General features: G+C 45.8%; 2 protein-coding genes across 2 annotated transcripts in view; one reads left to right on the forward strand and one right to left on the reverse strand.

Moving 5' to 3' along the window:
- LOC100553086 (protein-glutamine gamma-glutamyltransferase 2-like) overlaps window positions 1-27,187 on the forward strand; it is a 46,302-nt gene that overhangs the window by 13,519 nt on the left and 5,596 nt on the right. Inside the window, exons 2-8 of the mRNA XM_062979792.1 lie at window positions 1,991-2,131; window positions 6,093-6,327; window positions 7,143-7,329; window positions 7,914-8,032; window positions 16,892-16,995; window positions 18,078-18,320; window positions 20,561-20,851. Of these exons, the coding sequence (XP_062835862.1) occupies window positions 1,991-2,131; window positions 6,093-6,327; window positions 7,143-7,329; window positions 7,914-8,032; window positions 16,892-16,995; window positions 18,078-18,320; window positions 20,561-20,851 (1,320 nt within the window). The remainder of the gene's footprint in view (window positions 1-1,990; window positions 2,132-6,092; window positions 6,328-7,142; window positions 7,330-7,913; window positions 8,033-16,891; window positions 16,996-18,077; window positions 18,321-20,560; window positions 20,852-27,187) is intronic.
- Window positions 11,500-16,844, reverse strand: LOC134298567 (uncharacterized). The gene is made up of 2 exons (XM_062979203.1): window positions 15,008-16,844; window positions 11,500-11,779 (listed from the first exon to the last, which is right to left on the reverse strand). Exons 1-2 carry the CDS (start codon window positions 16,589-16,591, stop codon window positions 11,738-11,740), a joined length of 1,626 nt encoding a protein of 541 aa, XP_062835273.1. The 5' UTR covers window positions 16,592-16,844; the 3' UTR covers window positions 11,500-11,737.

A 27,187-nucleotide genomic window follows, 5' to 3' on the forward strand; every position in this document is an offset into this window, starting at 1 on the left:
ACAATTATTCCTTTCCCTCTAATTAGGACTTTATTTTTCTTTTCTTTTTGTTGCATCAACCTAGAGGCGTGGATGATGGGTTGTGTTGTCAAATTTCGAGGTTGGGGGGCCTGTAGTTTTGTTGTTTTGTTGGTCGCTGTGATGCCATCACTCATTTATATATATAGATAGGGAGGATGGTTGTTGCTGTTTTTGTTAGATTTATTTGTAACCCAGTTTATCTCTTGATTGGAACCCAAAGTAGTGAGAGCAAGGAATGATGCAATTTTATTTTTACGGTCATTTATACACTGATCTCCTGCCTCCCGTCCCAATGCCCGGACAACAACCAAGTCAGTTTTAGAAGGTTTTAATATTTTCTTCAGTATTTCCCTTTGCCATTTTAGCATATAAATGTTTTATACTGTTTCAACTACCATATTCAATACTGTGTTTTAACCTTGTTCTTCACTGTGTTTTTTTAATATCTAATTGTATACATTTCTCGCTATTCTGATGCTTGTGCATTTTTTGTTGCTGGTCATCAACTGTAATAAATAAAAATATATATATAACAACCAAGTCAACATTTATGGAAATCTCATTGATTCATTTGGATGGGATTCAAAGTCATTTTGGGCACTTCTACACTGCAGAGTTAGTGCAGTTTGACTCCACCTCCTGTTCCAATGCCCGGAGAACAACCAAGTCAACATTTATGGAAATCTCATTGATTCATTTGGATGGGATTCAAAGTCATTTTGGGCACTTCTACACTGCAGAGTTAGTGCAGTTTGACTCCACCTCCTGTTCCAATGCCCGGAGAACAACCAAGTCAACATTTATGGAAATCTCATTGATTCATTTGGATGGGATTCAAAGTCATTTTGGGCACTTCTACACTGCAGAGTTAGTGCAGTTTGACTCCACCTCCTGTCCCAATGCCTGGAGAACAACGAAGTCAACATCTATGGAAATCTCATTGATTTGTTTGGATGAAATTCAAAGTCATTTTGGGCACTTCTACACTTTAGAGTTAGTGCAGTTTGACTCCACCTCCTGTCCCAATGCCTGGAGAACAACGAAGTCAACATTTATGGAAATCTCATTGATTCATTTGGATGGGATTCAAAGTCATTTTTGGGCACGTCATCTACACTGTAGAGTTAGTGCAGTTTGACCACACTTTAACTGCCAATGTGATGGAATCGTGGGATTTGTGTTGTGGTGGTGCTTGTACTTTTCCTATCTGGCAGAAGAGGATTGGATGGCCCCTGGGATCTTTTCTTACTCTATGATTTTACCATTCTTCCATCTGTTCCTGTCTTTTCCACCTGCAGAGTTGTTGCATTGCCCTCGTTTCATGCTTTCTGATAGGAAGGCGATCCTTGCTTTGGATCAAACAATGCATGCTGGAGGGAGATGGAGACAGGAGATCCTGGGAGGGAGACCATCTGCTTCGCAAGGGATCACATTCGGAGCCAATTCCAATAATGCAACTTGGCACCGAAAGTGCTTTCAGGGGTTCAAGGGCTTCCCAAACTGTTCCCTGACTGAGCCTTTTGACTGTAAGAAGTGAATGGCCTTCTTCTTTTGAGGCCTTCAAATAGCAATGGGCATACCGTAGATGGGCTTCTTTTGGGAGCACACTTAGCAGTGCTTTTTACTTTTTAATTTTACTTTTTCAAAGTGTACATATGCATGTTTTTTAATCGTCTTCAACCAATCAGCATAGAGGCAGTGAGCACATCTCCACTCTAGAATAAATGCAGATAGATACCACTTTATCTGCCCTGTCTCAATGCTATGGAACCCTGGGAGTTGTAGTTTGGTGTAATTTTTGGCAGAGAAGGTATAAGGCCTTATATATAACAACATCTCCAGGGACTTCATAGCATTGACCCAAGGCAGATTAAGTGGTGACAAATTGCATTCATTCTGCATTGTGGATGAATCCATTCTTATTCTGATGCCAAAATCCCTCTCTCGACTTTCTCTCTTGCCTTGTCAGTACTGCAGTTGGCGGCATGGGACCTGCTCTGCGAGCACAACAACGAGGACCACCGGACCTCCGACGCGGGTTCCCAGCGTCTCCTGGTGCCAGCCCTTCCTTGTGACGCTGCACTTCTCCGGAAGGCCCTTCGACAAAGCAGTAGACAAGCTCACCTTCCACGTTGAGACAGGTGAGCCTCGCTTTGGCCTCAGGGCTCAATTGAAGGCTTTGAAGCATCTTAAAATCATAGAGTCGGAAGGAAGATATGCAAGCCTTGGCTTGAGATGTATTGATAACCCTGAGCTGATTGACTGGGAGGGAGATGTTGTGAAGGGTGAGGCTGTGGGGAGATAAAAAGGAAAGATGCAGAGAGGGAAGGGGAGAAGGAAGACAAGTAAGGATGAGATGAGCTGCAATTGCAGAGACTGCAATAAAAGAACTATCATGAGCACCTTGATCAACTTGTCTGCTTTTGCTTGAAGACTATTATCCTTTGTTTACCAGCACAGATTTGCTACCAGTTCTGTAGTTTAGGGCAGGACCTTTTGAATTCTCTGCCACAGAGGTCATTGCCTTCCCAAACTACATTTCCCAGAATTCTGTCTCCCTCCCAACTCGTTTGCTCTCCCAATGACAACAGGCAACCTTAATTTACAGAGGAATGGCCTCTTTGGCTTCCCACCACTGATACTGTGTTGAAAATGAAACTGGGAGACTTATGAGATTTATTGAATTGTAACAAAAAGTCATAGGTGAGTGTTTTGATTCTTGCATTCTTCGCGTGGCGCCCTTTGCATTTCTTAATATCACCTCATATATACAGATCTTATGAAATAATATGGCATACGACTTCTTTGCACACCCCTAATAGCTACATCTGTCCTATCCCTTTTTCATACAAACTAAAACCAGAATGGGGTTGAGGAATGAGTTAGCATTTCCCAAACTCTTTCTCTGGGCAATGAGTCCCAAAACTACTTCCATGGTTGCAAAAGAAAGATTGAAGCAATGTGTTTGATACACAACTATAGGGAGCCATGTCCCATTATCTTGGTTTCTCCACTTTTCCAGCAAGGTTCCTAGTTTCATTCTTTTCTCAGAGAACAGCCCTCTCTTAAGCGGCTTCTCCACAGTGATTTCCATATCTGCTAAAATTGCAGGTCCAGAGGCCGGCACGCTATGCTACACCAAAAATCTAATCAGGACACAAACCGTGTTGAAGGCAAAATAACAGAGATTTTATTCTTTCAGGCCTGAAAGGATGTCAGAATAGAGCATACACACTGAAAGAACTCCTACACCATATCAAGAAATACAGAGCATATGTATTCATTTTGACAGTCATTTGGAATACCCACACCAGCCTCTGATTGGCTGAGAAATGACCCGGCTAAGATCCGGGCTCCTGTTGAATGGGGATATCAGAGCTAGTTAGTGGTTTTGGCAAGAAAAATAAATTTACTGCTTCTCAATCCATTCATTGGTCCATTGGTTGCCACGCAGCTCCAGGAGTTCCTCGATGACACTGATTTTCTGGACCGCTCACAGTCTGGCTTCAGGCCTGGGCACAGTACTGAGACGGCTTTGGTCGCCTTGGTGGATGACCTCCGCAGGGAACTGGACAGGGGGAGTGTGACCCTGCTGGTTCTCCTAGACATCTCTGCGGCTTTCGATACCATCGACCATGGTATCCTTCTGGGGAGGCTCTCTGGGATGGGGCTCGGTGGCACGGTTCTGCAGTGGCTCCAGTCCTTCCTGGAGGGCTGTTCCCAGATGGTGAAGCTGGGGGATACCTGCTCGGACCCCTGGCCATTGACCTGTGGGGTCCCGCAAGGGTCTGTCCTATCCCCCATGCTATTTAACATCTACATGAAACCGCTGGGAGAGGTCATCCGGAGTTTTGGAGGGCGTTGCCATCTCTACGCAGATGACACGCAAATCCACTACTCGTTTCCATCTGAATCCAAGGAAGCCCCTCGGATGCTGAACCAGTGCCTGGCCGCTGTGGCGGACTGGATGAGGAGGAACAAGCTGAGGATCAATCCTGACAAGACAGAGGCTCTCCTGGTCAGTCGCTCGTCTGATCGGGGTATTGGGTGGCAACCTGTGCTGGACGGGGTTGCACTCCCCCTGAAATCACAGGTCCGCAGTTTGGGGGTCCTCCTGGATTCAGCGTTGACGCTTGAGGCTCAGGTGTCGGCGGTGGCCAGGAGGGCTTTCACACAACTCAAACTTGTGCGCCAACTGCGACCATACCTCGTGAAGTCTGATTTGACCACGGTGGTCCATGCCCTGGTTACCTCTAGACTGGACTACTGTAATGCGCTCTACGTGGGGCTTCCCTTGAAGACGGCTCGGAAATTACAACTGGTCCAACGCTCGGCTGCCAGATTAATAACGGGGGCGAGTTACAGGGAGAGATCTACTCCCCTGTTTAAGGAGCTCCACTGGCTGCCGTTCACTTTCCGATCCCAATTCAAGGTGCAGACCATCATTTATAAAGCCCTAAACGGTTTGGGACTCACCTACCTTCGTGACCGTATCTCCTACCATAAACCTGTCCGATCTCTTCGATCATCAGGGGAGGCCCTCCTGTCGCCACTGCCTGTATCCCAGACCCGCCTGGTGGGAACAAGGGAGAGGGCCTTTTCTGCTGTGGCCCCCCGACTGTGGAACTCACTGCTCATCGAAATTAGGCAAGCCCCCACTCTTTTAGACTTCAGGAAAGACTTAAAAACCTGGCTTTTCCGATGTGCTTTCGGAGAGTAACTATTACACACTTCTTTTGTTACTCCCCCATCATCTACCCTCTAGATTGTTTTTATCTTATGTCCCTGGTCTCCCTGATTGTATTCTTATCCTTTTCTCACCCCAAGTTTTAATTAAGTGTCTCATGCGGCCCGCCCTGTTATATATATATATATATATATATATATATATATATATATATATATAGTGTTGCAGTGTATATGATTATTTATTGTATTGTTTAATTGTATTGTGATATGTTGTTTTATATTTTGCTATATTGTACTGTTCTGGGCATGGCCCCATGTAAGCCGTCCTGAGTCCCCGTTGGGGAGATAGTGGCGGGGTATAAATAAAGTTTTATTTATTTATTATTATTATCCAATGAGAGGGGACTGAACCCCAGAAATGTAGTGTAGGAACATGTAAATGACTCCAATCTGGATATACACAAAGGAAGGGGTCTAGCAAATACAATGAGTGATTATGAGTGATAAATAATTGAAAGGGTGAAACTTCCCCTGTAATTTCTGCACTGATTCTCATCAGCAGATATCAATGAAAACCAAAAAAAAAAAAAAAAATCAGTGACAGCAGGAAATATTTCAACAAAATGGGAACTCAATGGGAAAAATTCAGTCAACAGTGTTAGTAAGGATTATATCTATGGGAATGTGTTGATCTGCTTGCCTTGGAACATTCTGTACAAACGCAGTGTTACAGTGGCAATAATTTGGGATTTATGAATTATGTGCCTACCTGGCGGGGTTGTTGTGATGGTTGTATTGCGCCAAAATGCTAATGTGTATGTGTGTGTGTGTAAAAGAAATCCCTTGAAAGATTCTTGCAAAGAAAGAGCTCTGCAAAAAGGGAGCTGACTTTTTGCAGAGAGACATGCCACGCCTAAAACAATGTATCGGTTTGATGGCAGTTGGCAGGCTTTGTCAGTTGGGAATCTGAGCTTGCAGGGAGAGCACAGAAAAGACAGGCTCTCTAGCTACGGTCAAGTAGCAGTTTAAATATGCTATGCTGGATATATTGAATGCTGATTGATTAGTTATTGATCCTATGCAACTACAAGGACATTGTACGATTGCTGAACTGTTTATTTAACTTCAACTCAACAAGTAAAGTTCCTTTGTTCTTTCAATTCCTCTGCCTGGTATGAGTCTTTTGCACATGGTGTTAACTGGACACTGCTGGATTCCGCTATACACACTCGCTAACAGGTTGGTGCTAACCCACATTGATACTTTTCTCCTCCTCCTCCTCCTCCTCCTCCTCCTCCTCCTCCTCCTCCTCCTCTTCCTCCTCCTCCTCCTCCTTTTCTTCCCATCTCTCTCTTGCACTCTTCTCCTCCTTCCTACCATAGGTCCTTGCCCCAATGAGACATCAGGGACCAAGGCCTCCTTCCCTGTTTCTTGCTTCCTGGAAAAGACAGCATGGAGTTCTGCTGTGGAAAACCAGGACAGATCTTCCCTGACCATGTTCATCTTCCCTCCTCCGGATGCCCAGATTGGTCGCTACCACCTAAACCTGGAGGTCTCCACCAAGGGTCAAGGGTCCAGCTACTACATTGGAGAATTCATCCTACTCTTTAATCCATGGTGCAAAGGTAGGTCTTCTTGGCCAATAGGATATGGCATTGCATCCTTCAGGTCAACCCTGCAGCAGGTGCCTGCTTCAATCTCTTTGGAATTAAGGCTTCAAAGGAGTTAAAATTCAAGGTGTTGTCCTGCTTTTGAGAAAGAGCTCAGTACCTTTCAAGATCAGAAGGAATAGTGTATTATTCACTATACCACTGGCAGGGGATTCATCAGAGACAGTGTCAGCCCTCCAGAAATCCAAAATTGCAAAAGGAAAGAAGGAAGAAGGAAGAGAAAATGGATTACTTTCTCATTCACAACCTCTATGTAGGGATTCTTATTGTTTGATGTTTCCAAAGAGAGACAATGACTCCTTTTCTTCCGATATCTATTTTGTGTAGGCATCAAATTGTTGCCAAGGTTGTAAGCCACCCTGAGTCCCTTTGGGTGAGAAGGGTGGGATATAAATGCTGGAGATAATAATAAATATTGCTTAAAGTTGGTAGGACCATGGGTTGTCCAGAGGTTGCCAAAGCTGCTGTGTAAAGGCTTATGTTCAAAAGCCTCCAAAGAAGGAGCCTCCACCAGACTCTGAGGCAGAGAGTTCCACTTTTGAGCTTTTCTTACAGTCAGGTGGAATCTCCTTTCCTGTCATTTGAACTCTTTTTTAAAATCTATCTTTCTGTATATATCTTTGTTTGATTGCAAGTTTGTTTCTAAATAAAAATTGGACTTCTGCTGCAAGTCCACAATAGGGTTGTGTAGTACAATGAATGCCTGGTTCCATAACGCAAAAATAATTTCAGCCTCGATTCCTGACGGTTCCTCTTCCTGAGCATGACTGTTTTTTTCTCTCCATTTTCCCTTGCGCTTTTCCATTTGTGTCTTTCTCCTCTTTGCGCAGAGGACACCGTCTACATGGAAAGCGAAGAGGCCCGCATTGAATATGTCCTGACCCAACATGGGCAGATCTTCAACAGAAACAAGTACTGCATCGGTTCCATCCCATGGATGTATGGGCAGGTGGGTTTACCTCATCTGTAATAGTTAAAGTGGGATCCAACTTCTAGAAAGTGTCAATATATTCCCAAGCTGCAGCAGGAAAATCTATTCAACCTCTCTCTCTCTCTCTCTCTCTCTCTCTCTCTCTCTCTCTCTCTCTCTCTCTCTCTCTCTCTCTTTCTCTCTCTCTCTCTTTCTCTTTCTCTTTCTCTTTCTCTCTCTCTCTGTATTGGGTCACCCAATAATATCAGCTGTTTTGAGGAAGCTGCTGGACAACATTTTCTCTTCAAAGGAGAAAATTATTTGATTTGGTCTACAATTCCCATGCAAAACTTGAATCAGTATTCAACACAAAGCTGAGAGAAATTGCATCCTATCTCTCAGCTTTTGCTTATCTGTCTATCAGCTTCTGTTATCAGTTTGTCCCTTCTCTCTGGATGTCTGCTCTATCCATCCATCCATCCATCCATCCAGCCATCATCTATTTTCAAACTTTGGTGTTCATTATTTGAAAGACATACCCTAGGAAGCCATAGACCCATAGCAGTTAAAATGCTGTCAAATACATGAGGTGCTTATCCTGTTTATTGATTGTCTTCTCTTAGTTTGAAAAAGGGATTATGGACATCTGCCTGAAGATGCTGGACACCAGCCTGAACTTCCTCCAGGACCAAGACAAGGACTGCTCCCGCCATAACAGCCCCGTCTACGTCAGCCGCGTGGTGTGTGCCATGGTGAGTAGCCAGCCAAAAGGTCATTAGATGGAATAGTGGTATGGAATTTAGACCACAATAAAATGAGAGGGTCAGCCTGGCAAGCATTGCTAACCAAAATTAATGATCAGAGTTCCAGAGTTCCAGAGGAAGACGGAGGGGGGAAATGGCCGCTGCCGCCGCCGCCTCGCCTCAGCTCAGGCCTGGTGTCTCTCTGAGGCAGGAAGGCGGCGGATGGAGCCGAGACCGAGAGAGACAGAGAGGGGCCCGGCGGTGAGGTTTTGACGTCTGTGCGAAGCTAGGCAAGTGGGGTTTATATATCTGTGGAAGGTCCAGGGTGGGAGAAAGAACTCTTGTCTGTGGGAGGCAAGTGTGAATGTTGCAATTGGTCACCTTGATTAGCATTGAATAGCCTTGCAGCTTCAAAGCCTGGCTGCTTCCTACCTGGGGGAATCCTTTGTTGGGAGGTATTAGCTGGCCCTGATTGTTTCCTGTCTGGAATTCCCATTTTCTGGGTGTTGTTCTTTTACTGTCCTGATTTTAGCTTTTCTGTAGCTAAAAATGCATATAAAATTGATTCTATAGGGAGGATAAATGATTGGATTTCAACTCCTACAGCTTAGCTTTCTCTGCCAATAATGGTACCATATCAAACTAAACCTCCCAAGATTCTGTAGCAGTGAGCCATCTTGGATATTGTAAGGGATTTTTATTATTATTATTATTATTATTATTATTATTATTATTATTATTATTAGACCTTGCTCCCAGGAAGGTGCCTTCGCTGTGGCTCCCAACTTATCTATCTATCTACCTTTCCACATATTCTCCACATTGTGTGTATGTGTATGTATATTATATATACATGAGCCCCGATGGCGAAGTGTGTTAAAGCACTGAGCTGCTGAACTTGCAGACCGAAAGGTCCCAGGTTCAAATCCCGGGAGCAGAGTGCGTGCCCGCTGTTAGCTCCAGCTTCTGCCAACCTAGCAGCTTGTAAACATGCCAATGTGAGTAGATCAATAGGTACCGCTCTGGCGGGAAGGTAATGGCACTCCATGTAGTCATGCCGGCCACATGACCTTGGAGGTGTCTATGGACAACACTGGCTCTTGGGCTTAGAAATGGAGATGAGCACCAACCCCCAGAGTCAGACATGACTGAACTTAACGTCAAGGGATACCTTTACCTTTACCTATACACACACACACACACACACACACACACACACATTATGCAGGGACTATATATATATACACAGTATATATCACACACACACCAATTTAACAAAGTTTCAGCCACAAAAACAAAGTTTCTGAAGTAGAACAATGACTTTCACAGTAAAGACAACCCAATTTAACAGGAAATAAGACTTTCAAAGCAGGAACAGATTTCTGCAATTATTAAAAAATGGTTTATTATAAAAGCTATGAAAATTCGCCAAAAATCAGAGGATAAGGGAAACGTTCCAAATTTTGGTGAGCTATCAGTGTTAAATGTGTTCTACCACTGTACCAAGTTTGAAGAAGATCACTCAAAAAATGAGGGTGGGAGAGTCCTGTAAAGTCCTCTCCCTCTGTGCTGTTTTTGGGAATTGCGCATGCGCGTCCGCCATTAACGAATTAATTTAGAAAATAACGAATTTTCGTTAATTTCGAATTTTTTGGGGGGCCAAATTCGGAAATACCATCAGAAACGAAAAGCTGCCCCCCTCTAGTTTTGAAACGAGTTTAGAATCAATTTTTTCGTGGATCGATCAAGCCTAGTACTCACTATAACCTGCATGTCAGTGGAGGGAGGGCCATGAGTGTCTACTGCTCAGTGGGAACTAGAGCTGTTTGTAGAGGTGGAAGGTTGTCTATGTAAGTGGACACTTTCTCTACATACACACATACACCTTTTTCACTTTTATTATGTACTAGCTTGGGGACCCGGTGATGCCCGGGTCATTTGAGAATGGTATTATTTATCTTTTAATGTTATGTATTCTGTGTTGTCGAAGGCTTTCATGGTCGGGATCACAGGGTTGTTGTATGTCTTTCGGGCTGTGTGAGGATGCCTGCCATAGATGTGGGCAAAACGTCAGGAGAGAATACTTCTGGAACATGGCCACACAGCCCGAAAGACATACAACAACTCTGTTAGGTATTCTATTTGGAGTGGGTGAACTACAATTCCCAGAATCTTGACTGAATCCTCCCGAAACCCTGCCAGTATTATAAGTTGGCCATTTTGGGCCTGTGTCCCAGGTGTGCTGCAGTACTCTCTGGATGGGGGTGAACTACTGCAATTTCCAGATTCCCGAGGCAATTGCCCCAAAATATCTATCAATATCCACAGCAGGCAATATTCAGTCTGTGTGCCAAGTTTGGTCCAGATCCGTCATTGACTGGGTTCAGTGGTCTTTGGATGGAGGTGAACTACAACTCCCAAAATCAAGGCCCCTTCCCACAAATACCTGCAGTATGTTCAGTAGGTCATGAGGCTTCTCTGTGTGAAGTGTGGTCCTAGTGCATTGTCGGTGGGGGTCAGTGTTTATCTGGTTGCAGGTGAACTATAACTCCCTTTTTCCCAAACTTGTGCAATATGTTGTATTGGTTATGGGGGCTCTGTGTGCCAAGTGTGATGCTCATTCATTGCAGGTGAACTATAAATCCCAGTTCACCTACTACTCCTCAACTTCCAGTCCAGTTCCCCTCCAAACCCACCAATAGTCAAATCTGGGCCTATCGGGTCTGCTAGGCAAGTGTGGCCAAGAGCCATCATTATTTGGGTTCATAGCGTTCTGGGTGTAGGTGAACTACAACTCCTCTACATTCCCCAGTAGGAGTGACAGTGCTCTGACTTGATGCAGGGTGAACTACAACTTCCACCATGTGGAGTCAATCCCTAAACTCCTCCAGTAAGTTTAGTTGCAGCTCAGTTCTGCTCTGTTTGTTATGCAGACAGATTTGAAAGGGAAGGGCAGTGGGCGGGGCCATGCAAATTCCACAGCAATGGAGAACCCTGGGATGCCTGCCTGTGGTGGAAGAAAAAGCAAAATCTAGGATGAAATGGTCCCCAAACAAAAGCATTCCTTGGGTGGTGGGCTGTAGTGTTTGGGAAGGACATTGGCAGGGGCTGGGCTGCATGTTCATGGAGCTCGCTGTAACCGAAATGTCAGTGGAAAAGAGTGACTTGCTAGATTCTTAACCCTAGGAACTATAGCCTGTTTGTGGAGGCTGAAGGCTGTCTGTGTGAGCAGACATCTGTGCCACATACAGGTTTTTGCTTTTATTATGGAATAGATAGATAGATAGATTGGATTGGATTGGATGGGATTAGATAGATAGATTAGAAGATAGAAGATTTAGATTAGATTTAGATTTAGATAGATTTTGATGTTTAATGCTTTGAATCTCCTAAATTGTTTAATGGCTTTTTGAAATCAAATTGTCAGCTCACCACAGCCGCTCCTGAATGAACACACGAGACTCTCTGTGTTATCACCAGAAACTTTTACTGTAGGAAACATGAACATCAAAAAAGCCAAGAATGGGAGGCTCCGGCCAACCATCCTTTATATACCCTCCCCCTCATTTGAAAAGTCTCTTCCCGCTCAGCAAAACCCCGCGCAAATTCCCCGCCAAGTCCAGCAGCCGTTTCTTCTCCGAGTCCTGAGCCGCAGGTGTCTTATCAATGTCAGTGACCCTGAAACTCAGAGCCACATCCAGGCTCTAGTAGCAGGGTTCTGACATGGCGTCCTCCTCCCCTTCGTCCTGGAAGGAAAAGATTAAACACAACTATTGTTCTCCGCTGTCCAGAGTTCCTTTATACTTTTTTAACAGGCTGCAATGGAATACCGGGTGTACCTTTCCTAGGTCCTTGGGTAGCCTCAGCTCATAGGTCACTTCGTTTATTCTTTTTGCTACCCTGAACGGCCCTATATAGCGTGGAGCCAATTTTTTAGATGGGAACCCCAATTTCAGGTTTTTTGTGCTCAGCCAGACCAGATCCCCTTCGCCCAATTTGTCCCCCTCTCGGCGCCTACGATCGGCAAAGAGCTTGTACTTCTTTTGTGTTTCCCGCAATGCCTCCACCACGGTCTGCCACCCTTGCTTAATTTTGGCCGGCCATTCCTTGTCGGTCTGGCCCTCTCCTTCCTTCCACTCGGGTAGCCTGGGGAAAGGTGCCACCTCCTGTCCGTATACTATTTCGAATGGGGCACGACCTGTGGCCGAATGTACGGCCCCGTTAAAAGCCATCTCAGCAAACGGTAGAAGGTCCGCCCAATCATCCTGTCTATAATTGGTGTACATCCTCAAGAATTGGCACAGTGTTTGTTGGGTGCGTTCGACTCCCCCGTTGGTTGCGGGATGAAAAGCCGAGCTCAGGTTCCTTTCTGCTCCTAACAGCTGTAAGAATTTTCCCCAAAATTTTGCAGTAAATTGGACTCCCCGGTCGCTAATTATTTTGTCGGGACACCCATGTAGGCGATATACATGCTTCACATACAAATCAGCAAGTTTTTCAGCTGAGGGGAGTTTCGGCAGGGCCACAAAGTGTGCCTGTTTTGAGAATAGGTCCAATATTGTCCAAATGTATCTGTGGCCTCTGCTGGGGGGTAGTTCGCCTACAAAATCCATGGCCACGCATTCCCATGGCCTCATGGGATCCACCACCTTCTGCAATAGCCCCTGGGGCTTCCCCGGTGGTGTTTTTCCCTCTGCACATAATTCACACTGCGTGACGTACCCCCTGGCGTCTTTCCTCATTCCGGGCCACCAGCATTGTTTGGCCAACAGTTTAATAGTCCTGGTGGGGCCTAGATGACCCGCACCCTTGTTATCGTGGCACTTCCTTAACATTTCTCGTCTTAAACATTCAGGAATATACAATTTCTTATTTACAAACACCAAATCCCCACACAATTCTCCCTTTTCCTTGTTAGTTTGTAACCATTTGTCCATTCCATACGCTCGCTTCAACTCTTCCTCCCATATTTCTCCTCCCCCCGTGGAAATGGCAGTACGTTTGTTTTCTTTGGCCGCTTGTGCTCGAGTTAGTACTGCCAGGCCCCACTGCTTATCTAGGAACAGGCTCCCTTCAGATTCCTGAATTCCTCCCCCGTGCTGAGGCATCCGAGAGAGAGCGTCAGCGAGTATGTTATGTTTCCCCTGGAAGAATCTGAGTCTGAAATCAAAACGGCTGAAATATTGGGCCCATCTAATTTGCTTCGCTGATAGTTTACGAGGGGATCTTAGATACTGTAAATTTCTATGATCAGTCCACACCTCAAACGGTGTTCCACTTCCTTCCAGAAAGTGTCTCCAGCACTCTAGTGCTTTTAGAATCGCTAAGGCTTCTCTCTCCCAAATCGGCCAGTTTTTTTCTGTATCGCTAAACTTTTTTGACAGATAGCCACATGGCTTCAGGTTCCCCCCCTCGTCTTTCTGCAGCAGAACTGCCCCATATGCCCGGTCTGACGCATCGCAATGTAGTACAAAGGCCTTAGACATATCAGGGTGCTGTAGGACAGGTTCCTCAGTAAAACGCTTTTTAAGGGCTTCGAAAGCTTCCTGGCATTCTATTGTCCATGTCAGTTTGGCCCCTGGGGCCTTCACTTTGGCTGTTTCTCCCCTGCCTTTAGTTTTTAACAAATCCGTTAATGGCAAAGTGAGGCGCGCAAAGTCCTTGATAAATGTTCTATAGAAGTTTGCGAACCCTAGGAAGGATTGCAGCTGCTTCCGTGTTTTGGGGGCTTCCCACCCCCTCACGTCTTCCACCTTCGCAGGGTCCATCGCCACTCCCTGGGAGGAAATCCTATACCCCAGAAAGTCTATCTGGTCTTTATTGAACTCGCACTTGGCAAGCTTCGCATACAGTTTCGCTTCCCTCAACTTTTGTAGGACTTCCCTGACTAGTTCTACGTGTTGTTCCTTAGTTCGAGACATTATCAATATGTCATCTAAAAAAATAAAGACTCCCTTGTACAACAATGGATGCAATACTTCGTTGATTAATTGCATGAACGCGGCCCCTCCCCCGCACAAACCGAAGGGGAGCACACGATAATTGAATAATCCGAATGCGCAGGAGAAGGCCGTCTTCCACCTGTCCTCTGGTTTGATCTGCAATTTATGGTAGGCCTCAATTAAGTCCAATTTAGTGAATATCTGTCCTTCCGATAACTGGGCGATCAAGTCCTTCACTAAGGGTAGGGGGTATTTATTTACAGTACTGATTGCATTTAGGCCCCTGTAGTCAATGCAGAGCCTCAGCGTTTGGTCCTTTTTCCGCCTGAACAACACAGGCGCCCCTAGAGGGGAATTTGAAGGCTCTATGAAACCCCTCGCTAGGTTTTTATCAATGTATTTTCTCAGTTCCTCCTTTTCCCTAGCTGACATCGGGTATATTTTTGCCTTGGGAAGCTCTGCTCCTGGGACTAGCTCTATTTTCACTTCAACTCTCCGCTTCGGTGGGAAATTGTCTGCTTCCTTCTCATCAAACACGTCCACAAAATCCCGATACTCTGGGGGTAATTTATCTGCCAGTTCTGCTATTCTGATAGAGTCTTCCTCCCCCCTTTTCCCTGGCTCCCTCTCAACTTCCTGGCTCCCTTCTTCCAAATTCATCCTGAAGATCATGCTCTTATTCTCCCAGTTGATTTGCGGGTTGGCCTGCCCCAGCCACGGCATGCCTAGTATAACATTATAGCTGGCTATTTGTGATATCACAAATGACACCTTTCCTTCCCAACTCCCTATCTTACACTTTACATCTTCGGCACTGTACTTAGCTAACGATCCCGATGCTGTGGATCCGTCCAACTGCGAAAAAGCTATTGGGGATTCTAGGTTCGTTCTTTCGCATCCCAATCCCTCGGCTAATTCAGGGGAGATGATGTTCCTGGAACATCCACAATCCACAAATGCTTTGCAGGTTGCTTGTTTGCTGCCACTTTCCAGCTGAATGGGGACCACTATCATGGCTTTGTCCTGACTTACCAACCCCCCCGAGTGGTGCCTCATCGGTGGTTCTTCCTCGGCGCGTTTCCCTGCCACGGCTCTTGGTTTGGGCGGGCCTCCGCCTTCCCCTTTTCTCTGCCAGCACTCGGCAGCCCTGTGGCCCAAACGGCCGCACACGAAGCAGCCCCTCCTGCTGGCGCTCACGTTCCCTGTCGGCTCCGTTCTCCTCCCGGCTGGGGTTGATCCCTCCTTCCGGCTCCCCTCTTTCATCTGCGGCCGCTGCTGTAGCCCTCCTCGGTGCCTCCTCGCCTGGGCCAGCGATGTCTCGACGCGCCCCGCCAGCTGAATCCATCCGCGCAGTGTGTCAGGCTCATCACGATGCACCGCCCAGGAGAGGATCTCCCGCCTGAGACCCTCTTTGAAGAGTTCTATCTTTGTTACTGCAGACCATTCCGGCACCTTTTCGGCGAGGCATTGGAACTCCTCCGCATACTCAGATACCGACCTCTGCCCCTGGGAGACGGTCTTCAACTTCTCCCTCGCCCGGATCTGCTCCAGTGGATCTCGGAAACGGGTCTCCAGGGCCCCCATAAAGCGTCGGAGTGACCCCAGACATGGGTCGCGCCGCGCGTGCAGCTGAACGTACCAGCTGGCCGCTCCCCTCTTCAACACTGCACCAATGGCCCGTATCCGGCTGGATTCCGTTCTAAAAGTGTGAGCATTGTCCTCCATATAGCCCCTCACCGTGGTCAGGAAAAAATCCAGTTCAGAGGACTCTCCCCCAAACTCGATCCTTAGTTCCTCTCGTCTCGGTAGGGGTCCCTGTGGTGGCAATCCCCAATTCTCCGCCCGTCGCAAGCCCCCTTGCGGACCAGTGGGCCCCGCTGCTGCTTCTCTTGGCCCTGTGCCACGCCCGGCATTCGCCAGGGGCACCAGGGTCTCAGCTGGGAGCGTAGCTGGGATTCTCGGAGGTTTTTCCCCTTCGTCGTCACTCTCCTCCACCCGCGTCAGGCTTGTTTGGGTCTTGGGCCGGGCGCCGGGCTCCTTTCGCATTTCCCTTCCCTTCGGTGCTGGGAGGTCTGCAAAGCCCTGGCTGCTTCCCACGCTCACGTCCCACATTGAGCCAGCCCGAAGTTCCCTTCCTCTCTCTGGCTCCGCCAAAAACGCCAGGCGCTCCATCGCCCTCGACATCACTGCCAGGGTGGTCTCCATCGCCGACATCCTCTCCTCCAGAAACACCATCCTTTGTGGGCCTGGGGAAGGTGAACCTTCCTCTCCTCCGGTGCTGTCTCCCCGCACCACTCCACGCCTCTGGGTTACCCCATTTGGCTGGGCATAAGCGGTGGATGACGCCAGGGCCGCCAGCTGGTGGAACTCAGCGTCCGGCTCGGGAGTGGCCCTTTCCGACCTTCCTCCTCCTGCGCCCAAGAGCTCTTCATCCTCCACTTGCATGTTACACCTCACCGCTACAGCGGGATGGTGTCCGTATTCTTGGCTTAGTGTCAGCTCACCACAGCCGCTCCTGAATGAACACACGAGACTCTCTGTGTTATCACCAGAAACTTTTACTGTAGGAAACATGAACATCAAAAAAGCCAAGAATGGGAGGCTCCGGCCAACCATCCTTTATATACCCTCCCCCTCATTTGAAAAGTCTCTTCCCGCTCAGCAAAACCCCGCGCAAATTCCCCGCCAAGTCCAGCAGCCGTTTCTTCTCCGAGTCCTGAGCCGCAGGTGTCTTATCAATGTCAGTGACCCTGAAACTCAGAGCCACATCCAGGCTCTAGTAGCAGGGTTCTGACACAAATATGTATATTTTATTAATGTTTCATATTGTTATAATTTGGATTGTTTTGAATATGTTGAGTTACCTGTTCCTGTGTCTCCCCCCCTTCCCCCCCCCCCCCCATATGATTCCTTTAGGTATTTTCACTGCTGGGCTGAATCTTGGATGGGACGTCCAGATCTTCCAGAGGGATATGGTGGGTGGCAGGTTTTGGATCCAACACCTCAAGAGAAAAGCGGAGGTAACGGATCATTCTGTGGCCTGGGAATACTGAGACTCCCTCTCCCCACACCCCCAACACCATCAATTGTGAATTTAACTTTTGCAGATTTCATTATGCTCTCTCTAGAAATCTCTAGACCCTCCAGTGTAACTCCATAGTCAACATCCATTGGATTATGAGATGGAAACCTCCATGATCCCCACCATATCCATTTCTGGAGATTTTCCCCATCATACTTCCCACAGTGGTCTGAACCCCTATCTCACTGAACTTTGAGATGGAATAATAATGCTCAGATCCATTGTCCTCACCTAGTAGAAAGCCTGGCTGATCTCATATCGGGAAATGTGGTCTTCCAGGGATCTGGAGCCATTTCTGGAATCTTTTTTCCATCACACTTCAACAATACCCCAAAACTCCATCTCATTGGACTGTGAGATGAAATAATACTCAAATTACTAATCTCCCATCCTTAGTTAACTTTGGGCAATCTCATAAGGGGAAATATAGTCTCCCAGATGCATTTCTGGAGGTCTTTTCTCCATCACACTTCAACAATGGTCTAAAATTCCATCTCACTGGACTATGAAATGGAATAATAATGCTCACCTCCATCATATCCACCTAGTATGAAGCTTGGGCAGTCTCATAAAGGGAAATATGTGCTTCCAGAACTATTTCTGGAAGTCTATCCCCCATCACACTTCAACAGTGATTCAAAACTCCATCTCATTGGACTGTGAGATGAAATATCATTACTCACCTCCACCAGCATGGACTTGTAATCCATCATATTTCAAGGATTTTAGCTTGCGTTAGACTGCCACCATTTCATACTTTGCATACAGAAAGTTCCAATCTCCAGCTAGAAATGAACTTGAGGAAGTTTTGCCCAGTACAAAGTGAGCATCTCACCTTGATGATAGTATTGTGGGTTCTCATTTTGACAAATGACTATCTGTGGAGGCAGAATGGGCAGGTGTCCATGGAGCTACTTTTGGTCTCCATCCTGTAATTTGGACTAAACACCTCCCAAGCACTCAGCATTCTTTGATGCACAAGGTTTTCCACCTGTTGACCACCCTTTTTCTTCTCGGCAGACATTTACTGCTGTGGCCCAGCACCCGTCAAGGCCATCAAGGAAGGAGACGTTCACCTCAAGTATGACGTCCCATTTGTCTTTGCTGAGGTCAATGCCGACATGGTATGTTATCTGCGTCAGTATGGCATGCCCTGGAAAGTGATCAGCATTGACACCAGTAAGACGGGCATGAACATCAGCACCAAGAGCGTGGGCAGGGACACCAGGGAGGACATAACCCACCTCTACAAGTACCCTGAAGGTGAGCAGAGCAACCTATGGAGGTCCTATGGCATATGTGTGTATGTGTTCTTAAGTGAGCAGGAAGAGGTGGGAGATAGAATCTCAGGAGCTTTCATATTGTATATGTATAGGTAGATACCTTCAAGCCATCTGTTGACTTATGGTGGCCCCATAAATTTAATAACATTTTCTCAGGCAAGGTGAGTTTGCCAGGTCCTTCCTCTGAAATTAAGCCTATAACACCTGGGATTCATTGGCGGTCCTTTATGGAAATGTATGGTCCACTTCTGCCTGTTGGCCATAGAAGCACACTGGAGACATTTACGTTTCTTGCAGAGGCATTCTCATTAGGCATCTCTAGGCCCTCCAGCATGACTCTATAGTCAACATCTGCTGAAGATTGACCATTGAATCACACTGGAGTTCTCTCTAGGATTATCTAGGTTCTCCAGCATGGTCTACTTCACCCACTGACTATAGAATTACACTGGAAAGCTGTCTTCTTAGACAAGTGTTCTTATAGGGAATCTCCAGATCCTCTAGCATAAGAGATGCTGGGCACAGAGTTGCATTGAGGCCCTCAAAATTCTGAGAGAGACAATTTTAATCACATCCACCAAAGTCAATCTGACAAAAGTGGTGGCCAGTTATCATTCAGCAAGCCCCAGGACCAGCACTCAGTGAGAGATTTGGGTTGAAGATCCTCTGGCCAAATAGCCCTGCTATTTTCTAGGTTCCTGGGCATGCATCTGTTGTGTACTGATTCCCACTATCAGGGCTGAGATTTACACAAACAATAGCAATGTTGTGTGGGTAATTTAATAAGGAAAAGGCATTTTAAAAAGGCATGTAAAGCAGTGTCAACAACAGTAGCAGCAGTTCAGCAGACCAGAAGCTTCTAGTGCCAGCAGTAGAGTGGATGAACATCACCAGTATAGGAGCAGAATCAATCTTTACAAATTATAAAAGACTTTATTCAAAGAACTGCATTTCTAGATTGGAAAGTTAAGGGCCTAGCTATTTAACTACCTGCACTCTCAGCTCACTATGTTCACAATAGAAGGACCCAGCGGGCTTTCCATGTGCTCTAAAAAGAGTCATGTACCTGAGAAATATCAGTCTAACTCGTAAGGTAATAGGAGGAGAGAAAGGAAGACAAGCAGGCAGAGGCCAATGGATGAAGGGCTTTCCCTGCCAACCAAGGGCCTATCCAGGACATGCCTTGGTTTTTAACAGAATCGTCCAAACAATGCCTCCTGTAAAAATGAATGAATTTGGAATAAACCAGGGTTTACCTGATTTTCCAAATTAATTCATTAAATACCTGGTAAGATCCAGGTCTTACCAGGTATGGGTCTTGTGTGGATTGGACCCGGGGACTGTGTCACATGATTCCTGGGCCCAATCCACACACCCTCCCCTCCCCACCCCGTTCTGGTCTCCTGGCACGTTATTTCCTCATGGAAGGAGGCCGTGAAGAGAAACATTATGGCAGCCAGGTATGTTTTATTTAATTTTTAGGGTAAAATTTGGGAGGCTTAAGGGTGGCTGCATGCTATCCCAATTGTAATCAGCATGTGATGCAGCCAACCCCTTGGGAAAACCTGGTTTTTTGGGAGGGGGAAGTGATGACAGGAATCCGCACCAAAGCGGGTTTTTAAAACCCGCTTTGGCGCGGATTTTGTGGCTGTCTGGAAGTGTCATCTGCCTATTTAATTCCTTGATGAGGCTATAAACGTATGCAGGATGTGGTTGAGTCCCAGCAAGAAAAATTAACCAAAGACCTAAAGTATTTGAAAGTCCAGCCAAAATAACAGAAAAACACAAACTGATAATGATGAGCTGATGGTGAAGCCAAAAGTCAAATTAGCAAAGGAAAGCGAAGAAATACAGAGTCAGGTCAAGAACAAACAACAGCCAAATTCAGAGCGCAGAAGTCAAATGCCAGGAATTTGGGGATACAAATGGAAGGACAGCAGAATCAGGGTTAGGAGCCAGAATATGAAGTTGTCTGCTATGTAGACCTACTCCACAGAGCTTTTTTACTTAGAAGTCTCAGCTAGAGCTCGTCTTGTCAAGCCTCCTCCTCTAATCATTGAAGCTGGTGATACTTTCCTTGTTTGAAAGGATGAGAGATGATTAGCCCTTCCTGAGCTGGCTCAAAATACCGGGGAGTCTGCGTAAGGCCAGACTGCTGGACCTGGCAGTAACATATGCCATTGGCCAGTGACCTCAAGCCTTTCTGCTTCTCTTTGGCAGGCTCAAAGGAAGAGCGGGCCGTTTTCGCAAAGGCAAGGCATAAGGTTCAGGACCAGGTCCAGTGCAAAGACTCACTGCCACTGAAGGAAACTCTGAAGGTCAGGATCAAAGTCTCTGAGGGGATCAACAACGGCTGCGACTTTGATGTCTTTGCTGTTATCAAAAACAACACGGCAGGAAAGCACTGGTGCGAACTGAAGATTGGCACTCGTATCGTCAGCTACAATGGGGCGCTGGGTCCTGAATGCAGATCCAAAGACAATCTCGGCATCACACTGGAGCCATATGAGGGTAAGCATTGAGATTCTATTTTTTCTTCTTCTCCCTTTGTCATTTCATCATGTGAAGTGGTGTGACCCAGAAGAAGAGTGGGTGTGAGGTCATCTACATTCATTGTACTGCCATAATTCCATCCTCTGCAATCTTGGGAATTTTAGTTTCATGGAGGACTTTGGCTGTAACCAGATCTACCATCGAATTGCATTGAAGGACCTAGAAGATTCCTAGAAAGAACATCTCTCTAGGTCCTTCAATGCGACTCCATGATATACTGGGGCTCTATAGAAGCCATATTATTTAATGGTCATGTCGACAGTTTCAGGTAACTGGTCTGGTTGGGAAAGTATCCTCTGCAGACACAGTAGTCTTACTGCATTATTTCATTCCTTCTAGACTACCTTTCCCCGTTTGTGGGACTCAAGTCAGCTTCCATAAGATAGAAGCACAAAACAAAAGGGTTGTGCATTTGGGGTAAATCTTGACCTGTTTTGTGTCCCAGCTTTTGATGGGGGCCTCAGTCCATTTTTGGGAGCCTCTCCAAATTGGAAGGGCAGATATCTGTTTTTGGTTTGGACCCCCCAAAAATCCATTTTCTATCACAACATTATGAGGGGGGGGGGCGCTTCCCATCCAGACTCCACTTCCTGGCTCACGCTTTAAAGAGGCTTCTTACCTGCTACTTCTACTCTAGAGGTGATGCTCAGCTGCAGGAACTGGCATGCTTTCTGGGCCTGCATGTCATACCATACACTTACTCTCCTTGGAAAAAGAGTATGCGTGGGGTGTGGCATGCAGGGCCAGAAGCACGCACACCTGCCAGTACCTGCAGCCAAATGCCTCTTACTCTATAGTAAGAGGCGCTCAGCTGCAGGCACTGGCAGGCAAATGCACTTTCTGTGCCTGGATGCCATGCCACACACGCACTCTCTTTCCAAGGCAAGAAGGCAAGTTCTGGGAGGTGTTCAGCTGTAGACAAAAGCAGGCTTGGGGCCAGGATCAGCTCCCGCTTGCTTTCATGTCGAGCTGATTTTCGTGCAAGGAGTGGGCTTCCCTTTCATGCTCCCAAAGAAATAAAAGACACAAAAGGAACAAAAGGAACAAAAGACACATTTAAACGAATTCTGTGCACAACTCTAATATATATATATATATATATATATATATATATATATATATCCATCTCAAGCAGCTCTGAAAGCTTCCCAGAGGCTCCCCATATTGCCCTAACTCAGGAGACTTCTCCTTTATGCTCCAGATGTTCTCCATCAATTCCCTTCTAGCTCAATCTATCTCTTGGCAGTGGGTCCATGGAGACCTATTCTGGATCCTCATAGTCTTTCACAGTGAGGACATGTGAGGTTTCTAGATAGAAGGCAGTCCTGACAAGGGTTTCCTTGAGACATCTTCTTCCTTTTGGACCATTTTTCTTTTTCACTCTCCATTCGTGCCCCTTCAAAATACATATTGCTGTGTGTTGATAACAGCCGAACTCCAGTTAGACACTCGAGAGCCAGGGCACCCCAGTTCTCTTTCAGGGTATACTGTTTAGGCCACATTTTTGAAGTTAGCTTTAAGACCGTCTTTCAGTCTCTTTTGCTGTCCACCAGCATTCTCTTTGCCATTCGTGAACTGAGAGTAAAATAATTGCTTTGTGAGACTGTGATCTTTGGGCATTCGGACAATGTGCCATTCAGTCCAGTGAAGTTGATGGCAGAGGATCATCACATCAAGGCTGGTGATCTTTATTTCTGCCAGAATGCTGATGGTAATCCTCCTGTGTTCTTACCAAGAGATTTGCAGGATTCTTTGGAGACAAGACTGATGGAAAATTTCAAAAAGTTGACAGTGACATTTGTAGAAGGTCCATGTTTCTTAGGCATACAACAGAGTTGGGAGGACAGTAGCATTATAAACAAGCATCTTGGAATCCCAATGAATGTTCTGACCTTCAAACACCCTCTGCTTCATTTGGGAATATGCTGCACTCACAGAACTCAGACAATGTTGTATTTCGGTGTTGATCTTGATTTTTGTGAAGAAGTGGCTGCCCAGGGAGCAGAAATGGGCAACATTTTTAACGTTACACCATTGAGCTTAATTGTTGAAATTGCAGTGGGATTGTGGTTGGTGCATTTTGCTGTTTTTCTCAGTGTTCAGTGAGACCTAGTTTTTCATATGCTTCTGCAAAGAATGTGTTTAAATGGCTTGTAGGCCTTCTTCTGCATCAGCACAGACTATGATATCATCGGCATATTGTAGTTCTATAACAGAAGTATTTGTGACCTTACTTTTAGCTTTCAACTTAAATTAAAGAGCTTGCTATCTGTCCAATAGGTTATTTCCACACTGGTGGGAAGCTTCCCATCAACAAGGTGCAGAATTATAGTTATGAAGATGGAGAATAAAGTGGGGCAGTAACACATCTCTGTTTGACACCTGATCCCACTATAAATGGTTCACTTTGGGAGCAGACTGATGAAGGCTGCAAAAAATGAGAAGTCCTCCTAACACTTCTAGGGCTAACCATCATCCTCTGGCCCACTGTCGATCCTCTTTGTTTGACATTTCTGCTTGGCTTTCATGTTGATGGGTTGCAAAGCATCAAGACCTTGTCCTTTTTTTCATGAGAGGAAGAGTACTGATGGAGAGCAGCTGTTATGGGTCTATCTGAGCTGTGAGGCATCTCGAATGAGACTTGAGCAAGTCGCTTTTTCTGGACTTCGGATCCCCAAATCCCCTAGCCAGCATTCCTCCAAATGGTGCATCTATACTACAGAATGAATGTAGTTTGATGCCACATGAATTTCCATGGCTCAGTGCTACAAAATCCTCAGATGTGTACTTTGGTAAGACACCAGCTCTTTCTTGCAGAATTGGCTCAAGACCTTGGAAAACTACAACTCCTAGGATTTCACAGATTTGAGCTCTGGCATTTAAAGTGGGTGAAACTGCAGTGTCCATTTAGTCCCAGTCAAGTGACTGGGTTTTGATAGCATTGGTCTAAAACCAATGGGTTTGATCAATTAGAGTAGACTCATTGAATCAATGGGAGTAATGAAGGTGTGGGCTCACCCTTCTGCGATTGCATCATTGGGGTTATTCGAGTTGGACTGAGAGTGCATCTAGACCATATACGAGCGCATCAGAGCAAGCCCTTTCATGTCCCTTGCCATTCTAGGTAGAACCTCCTCCAAGGTGGCAGTTCCATTAATAGTGCTATTTTTATATAAGGCACGGCAGAAACAAGTTCAAGGAGACAAAGGGGTTGTATTGTGTGAATCTAGCAGAGTCTTGTTGAATTCAATGAAAAGTGGAAGAGGATGCAGTGAACATTGCCAGAGGCCAAGCCACAGAGATAAACATGCTCCTTCCGGCCTGCCTTGGAGGTGGGATCTTAAAAGAGTCATTGTTTCACGCACTCAGATGGAGACCAGGGATGTTGGTTTTGGACTGTGCCCAAGACTGTCATTCCTACTGGATGTGTCAGTGTAGCAGGCATTTCTCTGAGAGATGGTAGGGATGGTAGCCAGGTGCTTGCTCAGGAGGTATATTGACAAGATGATATTTACTGGCTTGAAAACAGTCTGTATGAAAGAGATCTAGGAGCCTTAGTAGACCACAAGCTGAGCATGAACCAACAGTTTGATGCAGCAGCTAAAAAAGCCAATGGGATTCTAGGCAACATCAATAGTGCCCAGATGAAGCAAAGCCATAGCCCCACTCACGTCTGCTTTGGTTAGATCCCACCTGGAATAATAATACCCCTGTGTCCCGTTCTGGACAAAACAATTCAAGAAGGAGATGGACAAGATGGGAGGCATCCAGAGAAGGGCCACCAAAATAGTCAAAGGTCTGGAATGACCCTAGATTCAGCACACAACTTCTGCTCTGAGGGCAGAGTTAGACTGGGCTAACTGCCTTGGCCTCGATCATTAATCGATCGAGAGGGAGGCCTGGCAGGTGAAAAATTGCCTTGATCTGAGACTATGGAAAGAGGACGGCCTTTTTGGAGAGAATACCAAACCACACCAAGACAAAATGTAGATGGTTATTTAGCATTTATTGAGCTTGAGTGGAAAATTCCAGGCTGCATGGAGATGGCCAAGACAGAGTTCACCCAGAGGTCTGCTTGGCCACCACAGGTCCAGCTGAGAAGCCATCGAAGTGTGGAAATTCTTTGCCATGTAAACCTAACATCCTAGATCCTCTCCATCCCACCATTGCAATCTCTGGAGGTGTCAAATGGGCAACATCTTCTCGGGGTTTAGATGAATTAGCTTAGTGATCCAGTTCCAGTCTATTAACACAAGATCTCTACAGCTACTCCTAAGATAACCACCTGAAGCCTAACCCTGCCAAGACACAAGTGTGTGCTTTCCGTCTACATAATCATGAAGCCAAGGAAACTGAAGGTTACCTGGGAAGGCCAAGAGCTCAAACACTGTTTGCACCCTAAATACTTCAGTGTCACCTTAGATTGAACATTAACATTTAGGAAACACTTTGTGAACACCAAATACAAAGTAGCTGCATGCAATAACATCCTGCGGAAACTTACTAATAGTGCATGGGATGCAGACTCAAAATTAATAAGAGCATCAGCCCCGTCCTTGTCTTACTCAATTGCTGATTATGCATGCCCTGTCTGGCATAAATCTGTCCATGCAAAGCAAGAGAATATAGCACTGAATGAAACATGTAGAATAATCTCAAACCTACACTTGCTGATAGACTTTATAAGATAGCTGGCATTGTCGTCCCCCCAATGTGTGACAGCAAGTTGCTGCCAGTTGCGAGAGAAATAAGGTTGAACACTGTGAAAGCCACCCACTGTGTTGCCATCAGCTTCCTCCCAGTAGACTTAAATCAAGGAAAAGTTTCATGAGAATCACCACTCCTCTTAACACTCCCCTAGAAACAATGACAGCAAGAATATCCCTGTGGGCAGCAAAATCAGGCAATCCCAACTGGGGTTCTTTCCAACTCTAGAAGTTTATGGTTCTTTAGCCTCCCCCAGAAATGCTTGAAAATAGCATGCAGAATCTATAAAGATCAGAGAATTGACTGCTCTTGCTGTCTGCTTTTCCACCCTTTTTATGCTTTTGCTCTTGCTGGTTTCTGTCTCCAACGCTTTTGTTTCCTTATTCTTATTTTCCCAGCTGCTTTTCTATTGTTGTTCCTCTGCTTGAGCTCTCAGCGTCTGCTGTCCATCAAAGCTGCCTGCCGTCCATCAAAGCCTGCTGCTCCTTTCTGTTTCTCTTGGTGTGCCCTGTGTGCAATTGGTTTTCTTCACAATGAGAAGTTTTGTAACTTGCAAGAGAGTGGCTAGGCTTCAGCATTCTTGACTTGGAGATCTTCAAGACCTGACTTGAAATGCAACCTCTGTGTAGTGTAGCATGAATGTCCAAACATGCAAACCCCATGCAGAATTGCAACCATGTGCTATACCTACCAATGACTTAGTGTCATTGTTCAATGCACAATTGACCAGTGCAATGTGCATTGCTATACATTTGGCCCCCTGTATCAATGGATTCTGTATCCATGGACTCAAGATTCCATGGTTTGAAAATAATTCCAAAGAAAGTAAATTCTCAAAAGCAAACCTTGATTTCGCCATTTTATATAATGGACACAATTTATTTAAGGGACACCATTGGATATGATGGTTTGCAGGCTCACAGAATTGATGCCCTGTCAAATGATAAACCCCAGGATTTCATCGCGGGCGCTTCCTCAAACCACGACTTCCAGGATCCCACAACCTTGATCCATGGCACTTCAAGTGGTGCCAAACTGCATTTGTTCTAAAGTGCGGATGTGCCCTAAATTGGCTTCCAAAGTGGAGGAAAGGCCTGGATTTCCAACAATTGAAACAAAAAGCCTAGAATGTTCAATGTCTGGGGAGAGTGGAACCTAATCGCCTTTGCATTTTTGCAGTCTTTTTATCCTTGTAATTATTGAGTAGCATGTGCTGGTTGTAAACCAGAAGGATTGGTCTTTAGGTGCAAACTTTAGGTGCAAACCTAAGCAAAAATAGAGAGATCTGAACCACTGCACCAGTACTGTAGAATGAATGCAGTTTTGAAACGATTTTAGCCGCCTTGTCTAATAGTTTTACAAGGTCTTGATCCTTCTCTTACCAATAATGCTGATGCCTCATCAAATTATAAATCCAAGTTTTTCCGTAGTATTTAGCCATGGAAGTTAAAGTGTTGTCAAACTGCATTAATTCCACAGTGCAGATGAACCCCAAGACAGACAAGGCAACCCCCTTCCTTTCTCTTTCTCCCTCCCTTCCTTCTCTCCCTCGTGCTGTGCATTTTCTCATACAGACCTGGGAAGAAA

The sequence above is a fragment of the Anolis carolinensis genome, chromosome 4 (genome assembly GCF_035594765.1).
Source record: "Anolis carolinensis isolate JA03-04 chromosome 4, rAnoCar3.1.pri, whole genome shotgun sequence".
Taxonomy (NCBI): Eukaryota; Metazoa; Chordata; class Lepidosauria; order Squamata; family Dactyloidae; genus Anolis; species Anolis carolinensis.